Source organism: Ranitomeya imitator, chromosome 1 (genome assembly GCF_032444005.1).
Source record: "Ranitomeya imitator isolate aRanImi1 chromosome 1, aRanImi1.pri, whole genome shotgun sequence".
Classification (NCBI taxonomy): domain Eukaryota; kingdom Metazoa; phylum Chordata; class Amphibia; order Anura; family Dendrobatidae; genus Ranitomeya; species Ranitomeya imitator.
In genome coordinates this window covers 691,614,974-691,632,903 of record NC_091282.1, presented here as the reverse complement: position 1 = coordinate 691,632,903, position 17,930 = coordinate 691,614,974, and the positions used below count along the sequence as shown (strand labels likewise).

At 43.1% G+C, this 17,930-nt stretch overlaps 1 protein-coding gene across 1 annotated transcript in view; it reads right to left on the bottom strand.

The window, feature by feature from the left end:
* Positions 1–17,930, bottom strand: part of ARHGAP5 (Rho GTPase activating protein 5) — a 93,986-nt gene that overhangs the window by 23,290 nt on the left and 52,766 nt on the right. The window contains exon 3 of the mRNA XM_069730490.1: positions 6,102–6,246. Within this exon, the coding sequence (XP_069586591.1) occupies positions 6,102–6,246 (145 nt within the window). The remainder of the gene's footprint in view (positions 1–6,101; positions 6,247–17,930) is intronic.

Genomic DNA, 17,930 nt, shown 5'->3' with positions numbered 1-17,930 from the left:
GGTGGAATCCGCACAAAAAATGCAGGAAATCCACGGTAAATCCGCAGGTAAAACGCAGTGCATTTTACCTGCGGATTTTGCAAAAACGGTGTGGAAAAATCCGCACACAAATCCACGTGTGCACAGAGAGGGATTGCAAGAGGCAACAGACAACAAAATAAATAACAATCGTGTGGTTTACACTCTGGAATAATTTTTCCAATGGGTTAAGTTCGCAATTTTGATCATTTATTAGCGATCAAATCTGATCGAGCCAAAAGAACAGTGCCCATTTAATTTCCCAATATCCCTAGTAGCTTGCAGATGCTGTCAGACCCCCAGAGATCAATACATTATCTCCCATCCTATTAATAAGGAATACCCAATTACTGCATTATACATTAGTCTGTAGTAATCACAGCGCAAATTCTATATTAAAAAAAAAAAGTACTTGAATCTCCAGAAAAACCTATCAATGCAAATACAACTTGTTAAGTTGCAGGCGAAATGTTTGATGAAAGGACATACATTTTCTACATGCTTTAAGAAAGCAAGACACAACGTGAATGTGATTCCTGGGGCGGTGAAACAATGGAAGCACGTTCTATTAGACCAGCCATCTTTAAAATCTGCTCTGCTGAAAATGTTCACCCCGAGCTACAGAGCGGAGCTGTCCCATAAACGTTAATGGAATATTTAAGATCTCCTTGTCCTCACCCACCCTCCGACTATAGAATTACAGTTTACAGTAGCAAAAAGTAAAACTAAAATGCAGCCGAAGCCGAGCAACATACTGCTCTGATTGATAAATGAGAAGGATATGAGGAAGCCACAATCTCACAAGAAGTATGGCTGCAAGGCACAAAATGAGCACTCAACCCCAAGTACTGGAAGGCGGAAGGACCTCATGGTCATCCTTACAAAAGAGTAGCCATGATTACCCATTGACGGACACAAGTCAAACGTAGGAGGCGAAAAGCAGGAAAGGCAGTCATCACGCGACCACCAAAATGTATTCACTCTCCCATTCCTAAAGGAGCTCTTTTTTTTATTATTATTTTAGTAATGGATTTTTTTTTGCCAGGTTCTTAGATCTGCAACATTTGTATTTTTTCCTCCACTGAGTTAGGTAAGGGCTATTTTTTTTGCGTGGCCAGCTGTAGACATAAAACACTGAAACCCTCAAAATAATAAGATTTTAAGCATACTACTTGTACCCCAGTGTGATACAACTTGTCCCACAAAAAGGTTCCGTAATACAATGATTTGAGATACACACCCAACACAAGTCTCGAAAAAACCTCCGCCATCACGATGGATTTATCCTAGAAATTAATTAGCATTGATGAATGACGACAATTTTGAGGCTGGCCCAGTATTGGGGACACGCGAGTGTGAGTATTGCCACCCTCCTATAGACTGTATGCACACTGATTCTAAAAAGGAATCCGCTTTGGAGCTAAGATGGCACGTGTGGAGTAAGAGGCATGGGGCCAATTGTCCTCTGCCATAATCTGCATTTGCCCTTAAAGGGAACCTGTCACCCCCCTCTGGCATTTTTAACTAAAAGAGCCACCTTGTGCAGCACTACTGCTGTATTCTGTCAAGGTGGCTCTTCTTTTTGTGCTCCCTTCCAACGCAGCAATATTAATTTTAATAATTTTGGCGCCATACCTTTAGTCCGTCCCCCCCGGACACAACCGCCTCCCAGCCATCAGTCAGCCCCTCCGTGAGCCTGGCGTCGCCTCATCTATCATCAGTAACGTACCCGGCGCCTGTGCTGTGCTTTTCTTTTTCGGGCATGCGCCGTTTGCGCTCCCCTTCAACTCACATCATCTGATGGAATTCATCATACCCGAGGCCCGAGATCCCGCCCCGCAGTGTGAATAAATCAGAACACACTGCAAAGTTGACACATTTGTTTTGTATTTTAGGCCAAAAAAGGAAAGTCTTTAAATTTTAAAAATTCCAAAAAGGATAATGGGCTGATGCAAAAGATTGGGCACACATGGAGATTTCTGTGCTCCGATAACTTTGACCAAGGTTTCAGATCTTAATTAGCCCGTAAGGCTATGTGCACACGTTACGGATTTACTGCGGATCCATAGCGTTTTTTCCAAGCAGAAACGCTGCAGATCCGCAAGTGATTTACAGTACAATGTATATCAATGGAAAAATAAAAATGCTGTGCTAATGGTGCGGAAAATTCCACACGGAAAACGCAGCGGATTATAAAAAGGACCATGTCACTTCTTTTTGCGGATCTGCAGCGTTTTTGAACCCATTCCATAATAGAAATCTGCAGGGGTGAAAACGCATGAAATCCGCAAAGAATCCGCAGTAAATCTTCACGAAAAACGCACAAAAAACGTGTAAATTCTGACCTGCATTTTCTGCCAAGAAATACAGAATCTACACAGAAAATTCCACAGCCAAATCCGCAACGTGTGCACATACTCTTAGGGTTATGACTTGTTCACTATCATCGTTAGGAAAGGCCAGGTGATGCAAATTTCCCAGCTTCGTAAAAACCTAGCCTCCTCTAACCTCTTGCCAAAAAAACAGCAGCTATGGGTTCTCCTAAGCAGATGCCTAGCACAGAAAATAAAAATGGTGGAGGTCCACAAAGCAGATGAAGGCTATAAAAAGATAGCAAAGCATTTTCAAGTTGCTCTTTCCTAAGTTTGAAATGTAATTAGGAAATAGCAGTTAACAAGACCAGCAGAGGTCAAGATCAGGTCTGGAAAACCAAGTAAAATTTCAGTGAGCACTGCTCATAGGATTGCTAGAGAGGCAAATTAGAACCCCTGCTTAACCGCAAAAGATCTTCAAAAACATTTAGCAGACTGTGGAGTTGGGGTACATTGTTCTACTGTTCAGATACACCTGCACAAACATGGTGTTCATGGAGGAGTCATCACAAAACCACTCCTGCGTCATCAACATAAAATTCAGTGTCAGAAGAATGCAAAAGAATATCTAAACCAGCCTGATGCTTTTTTCACACAAGTCCTGTGGACCGATGAGGTAAAAATAGAACTCTTTGGCCACAATGATCAAAGGGTATGTGTGGAGAAAAAAGGGCACAGAATTTCAGGAAAAGAACATCTCGCCTTCCATTAAGCATGGGGGTGGATCAATGATGCCTTGGGGTTGTGTTGCAGCCGATGACACAGGGAACATTTCTCGGGTAGAGGGAAGAATGGAATTAATGAAATGAATGAAATTTCAACACATTCTTGATGCAAACATAACACCATCTGTAAAAAAAAGCTGAAATTGAAAAGAGGATGGCTTCTGCAAATGGATAATGATCCTAGATACATGTCAAAATTCCCAATAAACTACCTAAAAAGGCGCAATTTGAAGGTTTTACAATAGCCCTCACAGTCCCCTGATCTGAACATCATTGAAAATCTGTGGATAGACCTCAAAATAGCAGTGCATGCATAGATAACCCAGGAATCTCACAGACCTGGAAGAAATTTCCAAGGAAGAATGGATGAAAATCCCTCAGACAATTGAATGACTCTTGCCTAACAACAAAAAGCATTGCACCACGGGGTGCTACTAGGTACCTACCATGCAGGGTGCACAAACAGATGAAAATATATTCTTCTGGCATAAAATACAAAGGAAATGTATCATCTTTAACTCCAGGCCTTTTAGAAATCATTTCATCTTCAGCTTGCTTAACTGTTCACATTAACAGTAAATTTGACCAAGGGTGCCCAAACTTTTCCATTCCACTGTATATCATAGATATGTACACAACAGTTTTAGAAATCCATTAAAAGTATTTGTGCATAACTTTTGCTATATGCAGATATAGATACAATTATGTTAAATAATGACATGCACAGGTATACACTATGGGGGCGACTCATTACGGCATTTAAGCCAGAAGGTGTATGGACACCATCAAAGAAAACTTCCAAGTTTTGTTAACCAGTAGGACTCGAGACATCAATCGGAAGTGTGGTAGCTGTAGCAAGGCGCACTGGAGTGGTAGAAAAGGGGTGACGGGAGCGTGAAAAGGTGACAACCAGTGTAATACCATGTGTGCTCTACAATCAGACAGTATGACAATTTCTATTAGCGGGTTTTTGGGAGTTTTAGATTCAGTGTTCCTTTAATGCAAGCCACAGAAAAGACTCTAGTTTTGCACATTACAGGTCAGTACAGTAATAAACATAAAAATAATAGACATTCACTTTCCTGCTGTAGATAACATATTTAAGAGCAGGATATCTGTGCAAAATTAATTACATTAAAAGGCATTTAGCGCCATCCACCAAGCAGCAGGCCAGCGCATAGCCAGGGATTGTGTGCTACAATTAATCCTTCTGTTACTGTAAGTGGGTGATGGTGACAGCATCTGCTCCTCTTCCTGGCGTGTGGCTGGCCAGAAATCTCACAGCTTGTGTTGCCTACCAGACTCTTCTCGTAGAACCAACAACTTCTTAACACCTTCCTTACTACGGGAGAAGCTGAAAAGCAGACAGCATACAGTAATCTCACAAGTGCTCAGGTAAATGACGCACGGACCGATCACCTCCCATGTGCTCTAGCGACAGATCAGATTTGTTAACACAAAGAAGGTGGGAGTCTGACGTAAGGTGGGGTGGGCGGGTGTTGTCACGGTGGACTGAGGAATGGAGACAGAATTTCGTTCCTAGACATTCATACTTCTAATCAGATGAGTAAAGGTGCATTTAGACCTGTTGAATGAGCATCCAGAAGAACACTTCCTTCCTAATTATGTTACATGCCAGCGATCACCCAACGAACTTGCAAAATGTTTGTTTGTCAAGTGATTGGATCCTTTATGCTGGAAAAAATCATTATCGACAGCACAACACCCTGGGAAAACAAAGAATGTGCTGTCCACAACAATGATCCTGTATAGGGTGTAGGGTTTGAAGCTCTCTGGCAGTAGTTTCACTACACACAAGTGCTGGGATCTTGTGTCAAACAGTGTAAGATTTATTATACTTCACAAACTTACACAAGACTCAAATGCAAAGAAACAAAAGCCTTTTTCCAGCACAAATGAACAAAAAAACAATCATTTCACTGGGTAGACAAAATAGTTCAAAAGAGTCTCACCAATTCAGTTCTGAATCCACCTCTCAGGCTCTGGCATAAACTGTCCACCATGAACTGTCTTTCCCCTCACCAAACACCACAGACAGCTGATATCACCTAGCTGCCCGTTATTACATGAGCAAACCCCGGGATTGAGAGTATGGGAGCAACCTTTCCCACCCAGGCTCTTTTGGTCGCTCCTAAATACCAGACCCAAAATCCGGTCGACTAAAAATCTTCTCAGTAACCTGTTGGGACTTACATACCTATCTTCCAGAACTTCACTTCCTGCTTCCCTACAGGGGACAGAACTTCAGTGTTCTGTGTAAACAGGCCAGTACCCAAGCGCTGATCAACTTTTATATAGTCGACTGGCGCTAGTTAACGGGCAGAGATTGGCCCTTCAAATCACACCATTAGATTTATTCTGCGTAACGCATATACAAAAGTTTGGACTGGGTTTTTGAAGGATTGTTCCACTGGTTTCATACTAATAACCTATCCTCAGGTTGAAAAAAATAGGAGCAGGTCTGTAGTATATGGCTGCAGCAACTACAGTTTACAGGACTGTGCTGTTCAGCTCTTCAACTGCCAACCACCGCCGGCATTTATAACAACTAATCAGTTAGTGTGCAGACGGTCGGACACCCATTGATACTGACTGATTGACATTGATCACCCTTACTGATCCTGAGTGTAGGGATTGTAAATTCCCCATTTGGAAGCAGTGGTACTTTTTGGGTGGGTCTTCCAAAGAGATTTCATTGTATATTTCTGCTTGCCGCCAGGGAATCGGAACATTTGGATTCTTCAGAAGATAAGCTGACCTGATCATGTGCCGCTATAAAAGAGACCGCTCTTATATATTCAAGATGCCACTTGTATTTTCAAAAACAATAAAATGGGTCTCATAGGCAATCCATGCCACTTTTAATACAGTAGTGCAGACAACCTGAAACGCAACACGATACTGTATTATATGTTCCTTGCTAAATAAGAACAATTCAGAACGGCTAATCATAATAACCGCTTACCTGACTCTTCAATGAAGTCCACACATTTCTTCACGAACACGGGAATCGGCTTCTCAGGGCTCACTAGTTCAGGCAAGGGTTTGCCAAAGTAGTTGCTTTCCCAGTTCCGTCTGGTTGGTGGGTTAAACGGCTTGTTTTTTTTCTTCTACAAGAAGAAAGTAGTAAAAGAAATGTTAAAACATTTAGAGTTTTACAGCAGAACAGTAGCCGAAAAAGTTCTTTGCGATTGCCATGGTCAAACCAATGGATTATCAGCTGGGAAATGAAGCACGAGTAGCGGCACAATAAATTGGAGCACGTGGTATAGAATAATTAGTTTTCTCCTCCACCATAATTATAATCAGAAGAGAAGAAGTAGAAAAGCTTACCAAAAATTATATGGGTTAAGATTTGCATATTTTAGATTGTGGGTTTTGACCATGAAAAAGAATAAGGATATGGTTACACAGCGACTCGTCAGCCAGTTGTACAGAAGTCATGTAACCAAAAAAAAGTGTGCAAGCTATGGGGAGTTTTGGCAAGTAGCAGGCGATTTTGTGATTTTTAATAGCCTTTACACATTCAGAAAATATAAGTGCAGAGACAGCTCAAGTGAGTAGCAAGGAACCAAAATATAGTCAGTTTGCACTTCTGTGACCACCACATTGATGTTATGTCATCGATCCAACAGAGCACATCCATATTTAATTCTTGTAAAGTCACCTTGCAATCTCATGTCACCATGTAGGCTTATGTGATTACATTACCAATAGGGCTGGACAGGACTTAAACGGTTGGTTCAGTGCCTAAATGTCCATTCCAAATACCTATCTTTACACAATAACCACTTGTAATTAGATTTACCGTACTATAAAATACCCTACACTTTTTTCTTTATCCATCTAATCCCTAAATGTCTCAAACATGAAGTCACAGGAGGCTGGAGCTGCATTCACTCCTGGAACAGGACGTCATCAGGGGCAAGCGCTGCAGTTAAAGGGAACCTGTCACCTCAAAATTCGAGAATGAGCTGCGGCCACCGGCATCAGGGGCTTATCTACAGCATTCTGGCATGCTGTAGATAAGCCCCCTGATGTATCCTGAAAGATAAGAAAAATGAGTTAGATTATACTCACCCAGGGACGGTCCCCATTCGGGTCCGATGGGTGTCGCGGTCCGGGTGCAGCGCCTCCCATCTTTATGCGATGATATCTTCTTTTCTTCCTGCCGCGGCCTCCTGCGCCGGAGTACTATGTCTGCTCTGTTGAGGACAGAGCAAAGTACTGCAGTGCGCAGGCGTCGGGAAAGGTCAGAGAGGCCCAGCGCCTGCGCACTGCAGTACTTTGCTCTGCCCTCAACAGTGCAGATAAAGTACGCCTGCGCAGCAGCCGCGGCAGGAAGAAAAGAAGAGGACGTCATCACATGAAGATGGGAGGTGCCAAACCCGGACCGAGACACCCATCGGACCCTAACGGAATCGGGACCGCCCCTGGGTGAGTATAATCTAACTCATTTTTCTTATCTTTCAGGATACATCGGGGGCTTATCTACAGCATTACAGAATGCTGTAGATAAGCCCCTGATGCCGATGGCCGCAGCTCATACTCGAATTTTGGGGTGACTGTTCCCTTTAATTACTACTGCTTCTTGCATTGCGGCCATCTCTAAACATGTCCTGGATCCATGGTGATAGAAGCTATGGGGGAGGCAAGTGCAGCACCAGCACCCTGCTTCTACCTCTGCATCTTTTAACAGTTAAACAAGTCAGAGGGGATGGAGTTAGGCTATTTTCACACTAGCGTCGTACTCGGCCCGTCGCAGTGCGTCGGGCCGAGGTACCGATGCTAGCAGTGAATGCGCTGCACAACGGGGGCGGTGGATGCATTTTTCCAGCGCATCCGCTGCCCCATTGTGAGGTGCGGGGAGGAGTTCCGGCCGCGCATGCGCGGTCGGAAATGGCGGACCGTCGGAAGCAAAAAACGTCACATGTAACGTTTTTTGCTCCTGGCGGTCCGCCACAACACGGCGCAACCGTCGCACGACGGTTGCGACGTGTGTCAATGCGTCGCTAATGTTAGTCTATGGGGCAAAAACGCATCCTGCAGACAACTTTGCAGGATGCATTTTTTCCCCTAAAAGACGCATTGCAACGTATTGAAAAAAACGCTAGTGTGAAAGTAGCCTTAGAAGCGGTAAGTGACACCAGCCCGCGCCAGTTTCTAGCCCCAAACAAATAGTCAGTAGGGGTGGTGCTAGAAGCAATGAGTAACACCAGCGTCGCTACCTTATGATTATTCGTTTGAGGATGGTGGGGAATCTGTGGGGCGGCATTGGTGTCACTCACTGCTTCTATCTCTGTCCCATGATGACATCTTGTTTCAGTTACACAATGCGGTGGAGATAGGTGAGTGCAGCATTGGCACTCTACTTCTCTCCCACAGATACTATCACCCAGGAAGAAGGACATCTTCAGAGGACGGCAATTCAAGAAACTGTAGTACATACGGTAACTTAAGCGCTGCATTCTGTTGACGTACTGTTCCAGGAGGGGCAATGGACGCTGCAAGGATTTGAGTGCAGCCCCAACCTCCTGTGAGGGAGTAAGTGCTTAGGGTGTAAAGATAGATATTTATTTAGAAAGGACATTTTAGGTATTAAACCAACCCTTAAGTGAGAGACATTCATTACTTATAGAAAGCAAATCCCACAGTGACAAATATATTCTAAATAGCCTTGTTAAAAAAAAACAAGGTTTTCAGGCTTCAAGCCATCTATAGCTGACTTACAACACAATGCTCTTCAGAATCTTATCACTGACAGTTTCCTTTTCCCAAAAAGAAGCTGAATAGAAAATTTAGGTCAAATTAAACTCTTCTCTGGAACAGGAGGAAAATACATCAATGATGTCAGGAACAATTTCAATCAGAGGTCCATTGTTTTAAGCAGAAATGTTCGCTGAAAAGCTGTCGGCACTGATGCAAGTGGGGACGATTTTACTTCAGATGATCAACAGGTTGGAAATACCGTGAATCTTTCCTTCCAAATGTTGAGCATTTTTATAAGACTATATTAGTGGTGGGAACATGCTTAGGCGGACAGCCAGCTCAGAACGACAGACTTAAGATGAGTAAAAAAAAATAAAAAAAAAACAGAAATCAACCCAAAAGAACGCAAAAGTTGGGAGTGCATATTATAGGTAAAAGGAAAAGTTATTGTATTGCCACCACCAGTAACTCGTGAGACCACACCATGAAGTGGTACAGTTTTATTAGGTGGAAGAGAAATAGGAATTCTGGCGGTTTAATGGGTTTTGTTTGAAACATGTTCCTCAAAGATTTAGAGAGAAACATTGAGATACGCGCTCAGCGTAAAGCACAAGATAAATGTGAACTCTGCTGTAAAAGGGGGTTGTTCCCTTTTACAACACTAGGTCATATGCAGAGTTTAGGCATGCCAGTGCAGTTGTGGAGAGGAAAGCAAGTGCTGGGCACGGGGAGGGTAGCTAATTTTTGTTTTTTTTAAAAAGGCATAAAGGCATTGGAAAAGCGACATGTCCAATCCGATAAAAATCCAGTTACATCTACATTTCCAAATGGCTTCCCCCCACTTCCATCTCTTCTGAGCACCACAATGTGCCTAAACCGCAGTTAATGTCCACATGGCTTTATTGTAGTTAGGAAAGCCCAATACAATTATTGGTGTGCGCGTCCCAAGAAGCATGAGCTGGGCACAAAATATGGGCAGTAAGTCGGTCTATTTGCAATACTTAATCTGCAAAACCAGCTGTGTGCTCATCTCTGGAAAAAACCTGTGGCGTCAAATTAGTCACTACACCCATAGGTGAATTCCCAGAAGGGTGCAATTCTTAAAATGGAGCCACTTGAGGGAATTCCTGCTATTCTGGCACTTAGAGGCCTTGGAAACAATTTCAGGAAAACCAACCCTCTAAAAGTCACCCTTTCTTCCATGATTGCACTGGGCACCATGTAATTATTCATTTTGGTACCAGACTCATACCTTCCTTGGACTAGAGGCCATCTTAATTCTGCACCAGGCACACATGCTCACACAACAGGTAGCAGCAGGCACAACATATTGATCAAGTTTCTGTAGCATAAGCCATCAATATAAGATCAGTGGTGATCAGACATCGAGTACCAACACGGCTCTCGAATACGAGCTGTTCTGCAGCACCTAGCAGCAGCCACTACACACTGAATGGAGATGAACTGTGCAGCCCTGTTCAACGTGTTTATATCTGCAAGCTGCAAAATCAAATAAAAGCTGATCCGGTCACACCCCAACTGATCTGATATTGAAGACTGTTCTTGTGGATGATCCTGTTAGAAGGACAAACTCCCTACCCAACAATAGCAAATTTGTTCACAAATTTGAAAAAAAAAAAAAAAAAAAAAATTGAAAGTGCTCCTTCCTTGGACCAAGCATGTAAGAGGTTCAAACTTTTAGGACACTTCTACTGCAGCAAGAGAGGCTACAGGGACTGCAAGCTGGGCAATGCAACTAGGATCTGCCTGCTACCAGGGACCAAACTGATGTACAAAGAGAGAAGCCGCGGGTATCACAAAGGTTTAGTGCCCATGGACAGAATGGACATGCTGCAGATAGACGATATAAATCTGAAAGGAAAAAAATAACATGTGCATGAGACTTCAGGAATCCCATTCAATTTGCTGGCACTTGGAAATGCTCCAGGTTCTTTGACCAAACTGCGTCAATGTGTGCACAGACCTCAGTTTTTTTGTTTTCTGAATTTTTAAAACAAATTTTTCATGTTTTTTTATTTCATATCACAATCTTCATAAAAAGAAACAATCAGTAATCTTTCAATTTTCGCACGGACCACTTGGCTTTTTTTTTTTTTTTTAAAAACTCATACTTCATGAACAGTTTTCAGCTGGCTCAATCATCAGAGGCAGAATTAAAATGAAAGGCAACACCTCTATACACCATTTATAAAAGGAGATGTCGCTGCTCACCTCCCTTGCACATGCTTATTGGATACTTCTATACAAAAGAGAGGGTCAGCGCCTGGCTATTGTGGCTATGTACAGGTGTTGTTTCCTTAAACAGCAGAAAGCAAAAGTCTAAAAGTCGATGGTGTGAAAATTGCAAGGTTTGTACTTTTATTTTTAAAACAGATTGTGTCAGGGGAAAAAAAAAAACACAAAAACCTGATGTAGCAAAAAAAGAAAAAAAAAGGAAAAAAAAGAAAAAAGTAAAAGTTATTTTGAGAGGAGAGCTTGAGTATAAGCAGCACATTTTTGCTGTTTGGTGATTTCACTTTGTTTTTCTGACTGCAGGCGCCATGTGAATCTATACAGAGGCACATACCATATGTATATATCGTAGTATATTCACTAGGGAGTCAGGCCGTACACTGAACCTGACCAAATAGTCACAGACCACAGACTAACTTTCTCTTCCACTAAATCTACACAAAGCAGACTATTACAGGAAGCTGGGAAGTCAGGCAGACCAACAAATGAATACTCATTTGCCAATCTGCTTTTATTTCTTTTCCAGTTTGTCAGGCAAAGCACAATTAAAAGGGGTTTTCCATTTTCAGAAAGCGCCTGTCCCCTGGGCAGCAGTGTGTTTTAACCCTGCTGTTCTGTTCGGTCTGGGGAGACCTATTTTGAACTTTGGTATTTTTTGGGGTGTTCAAGATGCGGTTCTGAAACTTGTGGTTGATTGACTTAAATGAGGATGGGTCGGTCGGCCACGGGTTTCAGAGCCGCATCTTGAATATTTTAAAGAATATTGAAGTTCAAAGTCGGTCATTTTTGACCAACAGAACAGCAGGGTTAATACAGACACTGCTGCTGGTGTTGTCAGTTCTTGTCCGCAGTGCCAACATCATGCGGCCAGCGCTGCAGTCAACGTAATGCAAGCACTGCAGACAACAACGGACCCCCGGGACATAAACTATGCACCGGACTAGGGGAGGATGGGAGGATGAGTAACAAAGGGATTTTCTCTTTTTAATAAAATTTAAAAAAAATAAAAAAATCTTAGCCAATGATGGAATTTCTAAAACCGGTCAAGCAGCCGTACATTACATGGGGAAATAAGTGGACGCATTAAGTATCACTATATCTAAGGGTGTAATTATAGTGGGTGAAGGGGTTACAGAGTCGCACCAAGGCCCTGATGTTTAGGGGGAGTCTAAAAAGGTCCCTTCGGCCCATGTGAAAAGACCAAAGATGCATTGGGGCCACAAGATGAAAGTTTCGCCACTGGCCAGATTCTTCTATTCGGTAGTCCACTATTACTACATCCCTGTGTGACATGACTGGGCACATTATGACCGTCCTGCGCCATCACTAAGCCATCACTACGCCCGTCCTGTGCTATCACTATGCCCATCCTGTGCCATCACTACACCAGTTCTGCGCCATCACTACGCCCATCCTGTGCCATCACTATGCCCATCCTGTGCCATCACTACACCCGTTCTGCGCCATCACTACGCCCATTCTGCGCCATCACTACGCCCATCCTGCGCCATCACTACGCCCATCCTGCGCCATCACTACGCCTGTCCTGCGCACATTACGCCAGTCACGTGCCATCACTCTGCTGCTTATCACCTTGATGCTATGAATTAGCAACCTTTCACACTCCAGCTGTTGAGAAGCTATAACTCCCAACATGCCCTCACAGCCACCTTCATTCCCTATAGCCCACAGAAATTATGGGAGTAGTAGTTCCACAACAGCCAAGTGCTGAAAGTTGCTGATGCCTGCTCTACGGGTTATCGCACTACTACTTCATCACTGCCTATACTGACTAATAAAGATAAGTACTGCAAAATTATATTTTTTTGCCATCCTGTGTCACTTGTCCCTGGATATTGCTACTAACTACTGCACTCTGTTCGGACAAGAATCGGCACATGCTTGAAAAGCAGAAAAGCCTAAAAACTCACCGACATGATGAGCGCGCAGGGACCAGTAAAGCTTCAAATGTGAGCACACGCCCTGGTATGATAATACGAACGGACCACCCAAACTGTCAGTAACTGAAGAAGCTTTTGACTGACCACAAAACCCTATGACTGCCCCCAGTAGGTTCAGGTACATATAGTAAATAACCATGACAAGCGCTATTCTGAATAAATCACATATAATGGGGTTGTCCCATCACTTACTACAATCTGCATTACATAGATCAGCGCAAATGATCACTGTCTGCGATTGACATGCCACTTAGGGCTGTAAACCTCGGCATCCAGACAGCGGATAGGAACCCTACACATGCCTCCCAGTCTTTATTCTTTTGTGTCACCAAGTCTTCATTGGTTTCTAAGGAATTGGATACTGTGGATATCACATGCAGCTGCGGACCCCGGACGATGCCCTCCTCGTTATAAAGATGGGACCTGCATCTATCAGAAATAAATGGCACGTAGATATGCAATAAATATTCAAGAAGCAAATAGCACATTAAAGGATTTTTCCCATGCAAGCCATAACCTATCCACAGGAATGGTGGCAAATGTCTGATCATAGGGGTTCACCCATCACTTCCCTCTTCACTGCCCAACCACAGTGAGAACTATAAATTGAACAGTTACAAATGCCTGACCATCTCTCCACTCAGAGTATGCGGCTGACGGACACAGCTAGGCGCTATACTCGGCTGCCTCTTTGTACTAGAGACCTTGGATGGAGAAGCACCATATACAGGTCCTTCTCAAAAAATTAGCATATAGTGTTAAATTTCATTATTTACCATAATGTAATGATTACAATTAAACTTTCATATATTATAGATTCATTATCCACCAACTGAAATTTGTCAGGTCTTTTATTGTTTTAATACTGATGATTTTGGCATACAACTCCTGATAACCCAAAAAACCTGTCTCAATAAATTAGCATATCAAGAAAAGGTTCTCTAAACGACCTATTACCCTAATCTTCTGAATCAACTAATTAACTCTAAACACATGCAAAAGATACCTGAGGCTTTTATAAACTCCCTGCCTGGTTCATTACTCAAAACCCCCATCATGGGTAAGACTAGCGACCTGACAGACGTCAAGAAGGCCATCATTGACACCCTCAAGCAAGAGGGTAAGACCCAGAAAGAAATTTCTCAACAAATAGGCTGTTCCCAGAGTACTGTATCAAGGCACCTCAATGGTAAGTCTGTTGGAAGGAAACAATGTGGCAGAAAACGCTGTACAATGAGAAGAGGAGACCGGACCCTGAGGAAGATTGTGGAGAAGGACCGATTCCAGACCTTGGGGAACCTGAGGAAGCAGTGGACTGAGTCTGGTGTGGAAACATCCAGAGCCACCGTGCACAGGCGTGTGCAGGAAATGGGCTACAGGTGCCGCATTCCCCAGGTAAAGCCACTTTTGAACCATAAACAGCGGCAGAGGCGCCTGACCTGGGCTACAGAGAAGCAGCACTGGACTGTTGCTAAGTGGTCCCAAGTACTTTTTTCTGATGAAAGCAAATTTTGCATGTCATTCGGAAATCAAGGTGCCAGAGTCTGGAGGAAGACTGGGGAGAAGGAAATGCCAAAATGCCTGAAGTCCAGTGTCAAGTACCCACAGTCAGTGATGGTGTGGGGTGCCATGTCAGCTGCTGGTGTTGGTCCACTGTGTTTCATCAAGGGCAGGGTCAATGCAGCTAGCTATCAGGAGATTTTGGAGCACTTCATGCTTCCATCGGCTGAAATGCTTTATGGAGATGAAGATTTCATTTTTCAGCACGACCTGGCACCTGCTCACAGTGCCAAAACCACTGGTAAATGGTTTACTGACCATGGTATTACTGTGCTCAATTGGCCTGCCAACTCTCCTGACCTGAACCCCATAGAGAATCTGTGGGATATTGTGAAGAGAAAGTTGAGAGACGCAAGACCCAACACTCTGGATGAGCTTAAGGCCGCTATTGAAGCATCCTGGGCCTCCATAACATCTCAGCAGTGTCACAGGCTGATTGCCTCCATGCCACGCCGCATTGAAGCAGTCATTTCTGCCAAAGGATTCCCGACCAAGTATTGAGTGCATAACTGAACATTATTATTTGATGGTTTTTTTGTTTGTTATTAAAAAACACTTTTATTTGATTGGATGGGTGAAATATGCTAATTTATTGAGACAGGTTTTTTGGGTTATCAGCAGTTGTATGCCAAAATCATCAGTATTAAAACAATAAAAGACCTGACAAATTTCAGTTGGTGGATAATGAATCTATAATATATGAAAGTTTAATTGTAATCATTACATTATGGTAAATAATGAAATTTAACACTATATGCTAATTTTTTGAGAAGGACCTGTATGATCGACCACCACTCCATTCAGAGTGTATGCGGCTGACGGACACAGCTAGGCGCTATACTCGGCTGCCTCTTTGTACTAGAGACCTTGGATGGAGAAGCACCATGTATGATTGGCCACCACTCCATTCAGTGTGTATGCAGCTGACAGACACAGCTAGGCGCTATACTCGGCTGCCTCTCTGTACTAGAGACCTTGGATGGAGAAGCACCATGTATTATCGACCATCACTCCACTCATAGTTCTGTAGTGTAGAAGCGTAAAGAAAAATCCCAATGCAGGACAGTCAAACGGATATTGATCACCAATTTTCTGGATGTGATTTCTTTTGTAGAAAAACCCAGAAAACCGTTGTTGTTTTGGAAACAGACAGAAAACATAAGACTAGGACACCAGATGCATTCCTAACTAATTTAACAACGTCTACAAGACAGAAATATCAAAACAATCTGGAAGTATTGAAGAAGCTGAGATACCAAATCAAGTATGGCAAATATCAACATTTAGCGGCAAAACAGACTATATTATGCTATAGACATTTGATAGCGTCTAACACATACCAAATACACTGCCACACTGTCTATACAGACAATACTGGAAAGATATAAACCTAGAAAAGAATCGCTCCAGACACTTAGATAAACCCTGGATCCAGTATGGATGACACAGGGAAAAGTAATTAACCATAGGTCTGGGCGGATCAAAATAGAGGTACAAGAGTAAAGTATATAACCATAATCTTTATTAAAGTATCAAATATACACAAAAAATATAATAGAAAATAACAGTACAAAGACAAAAATGAGTAACATGGAAGAAGCAGCTAAAAGAAGGCATGTACTAGATGAAAAAATACAATGCTAGAAACAACATGAAGAAAAAATTGAGCGCCCTACCCTGACTGCAGACCAAGGGCTATTGGATCGTGCACTGATGGCAAAATCCCATGTGTGCACTATAGGATAATAAATAGGACCGCTGCAAATACTCCACAGAAGGTATCCTGGGTAGCAGTGGATATGCGACAAAGTAAAGGTAGCATAAATAAATATGTAGAGGATATATTAAATAAATAAACCGTTACCTTGAGACATGGTGGCGATAAAGGCCCAGGTGCTGCAGGCAGGGAGGGAAGCCTCAACGCGCGTTTCACCTGAATGGCTTCGTCAGGCCTCCTGACAAAGCCATTCAGGTGAAACGCACGTTGAGGCTTCCCTCCCTGCCTGCAGCACCTGGGCCTTTATCGCCACCATGTCTCAAGGTAACGGTTTATTTATTTAATATATCCTCTACATATTTATTTATGCTACCTTTACTTTGTCGCATATCCACTGCTACCCAGGATACCTTCTGTGGAGTATTTGCAGCGGTCCTATTTATTATCCTATAGTGCACACATGGGATTTTGCCATCAGTGCACGATCCAATAGCCCTTGGTCTGCAGTCAGGGTAGGGCGCTCAATTTTTTCTTCATGTTGTTTCTAGCATTGTATTTTTTCATCTAGTACATGCCTTCTTTTAGCTGCTTCTTCCATGTTACTCATTTTTGTCTTTGTACTGTTATTTTCTATTATTATATTTTTTGTGTATATTTGATACTTTAATAAAGATTATGGTTATATACTTTTCTCTTGTACCTCTATTTTGATCCGCCCAGACCTATGCTTAATTACCTTTCCCTGTGTCATCCATACTGGATCCAGGGTTTATCTAAGTGTCTGGAGCGATTCTTTTCTAGGTTTATTTAGTTTTGGCTTAGAGGTATGCCCCCTGTTGGCCGTGAGGGCTTTGCTATGTAGGTGTTTTAATACTGGAAAGATATGTCTTGTGTATGCAAGGAATAGTGCTATTGTTGGCCATTACATGACTTGCGTCCTGAATTTTATTATTCCCCTCTGCAGGTTCTCTCTCAACTTGCAACTAAGGCTTCTTTTACACTAGCGTCGGGCTCGGCCCGTCGCAGTGCGTCGGGCTGAGGTTAGCGACGCTAGCGTTGTCTCCGCCGCACAACGGGTGCAGCGGATGCTGCTTTTCAGCGCATCCGCTGCCCCATTGTGAGGTGCAGGGAGGTGGGGGCGGAGTTCCGGCCGCGCATGCGTGGTCGGAAAAAGCGGTCTGTCGGCTGCAAAAAACGTTACATGGAACGTTTTTTGCAGCCGACAGTCCGCCACAACACGGCGCAACCGTCGCGCGACGGTTGCAACGTGTGGCAATCCGTCGCATAATGTTAGTCAATGGAGAAAAAACGCATCCTGCAAACACTTTTGCAGGATGCGTTTTTTCTGCAAAACGACGCATTGTGACGGATTGCAGTTAATGCTAGTGTGAAAGTAGCCTAACACTGAACTAGAGCCTCATGGAAAATCACTAGAGGGTATGATGTGGAGATCTCCAATACACAGCACACAGATTTCTGCCCTTCATTTTTTAGCACACAGAAAAAAAGTGACGCAGCATGGAGGATGTTATACAGTAGTACTGAGCAATGTAGATGAGATTCCAGCTCTGGAGTGAGGTTAGAAAGGTAAGAA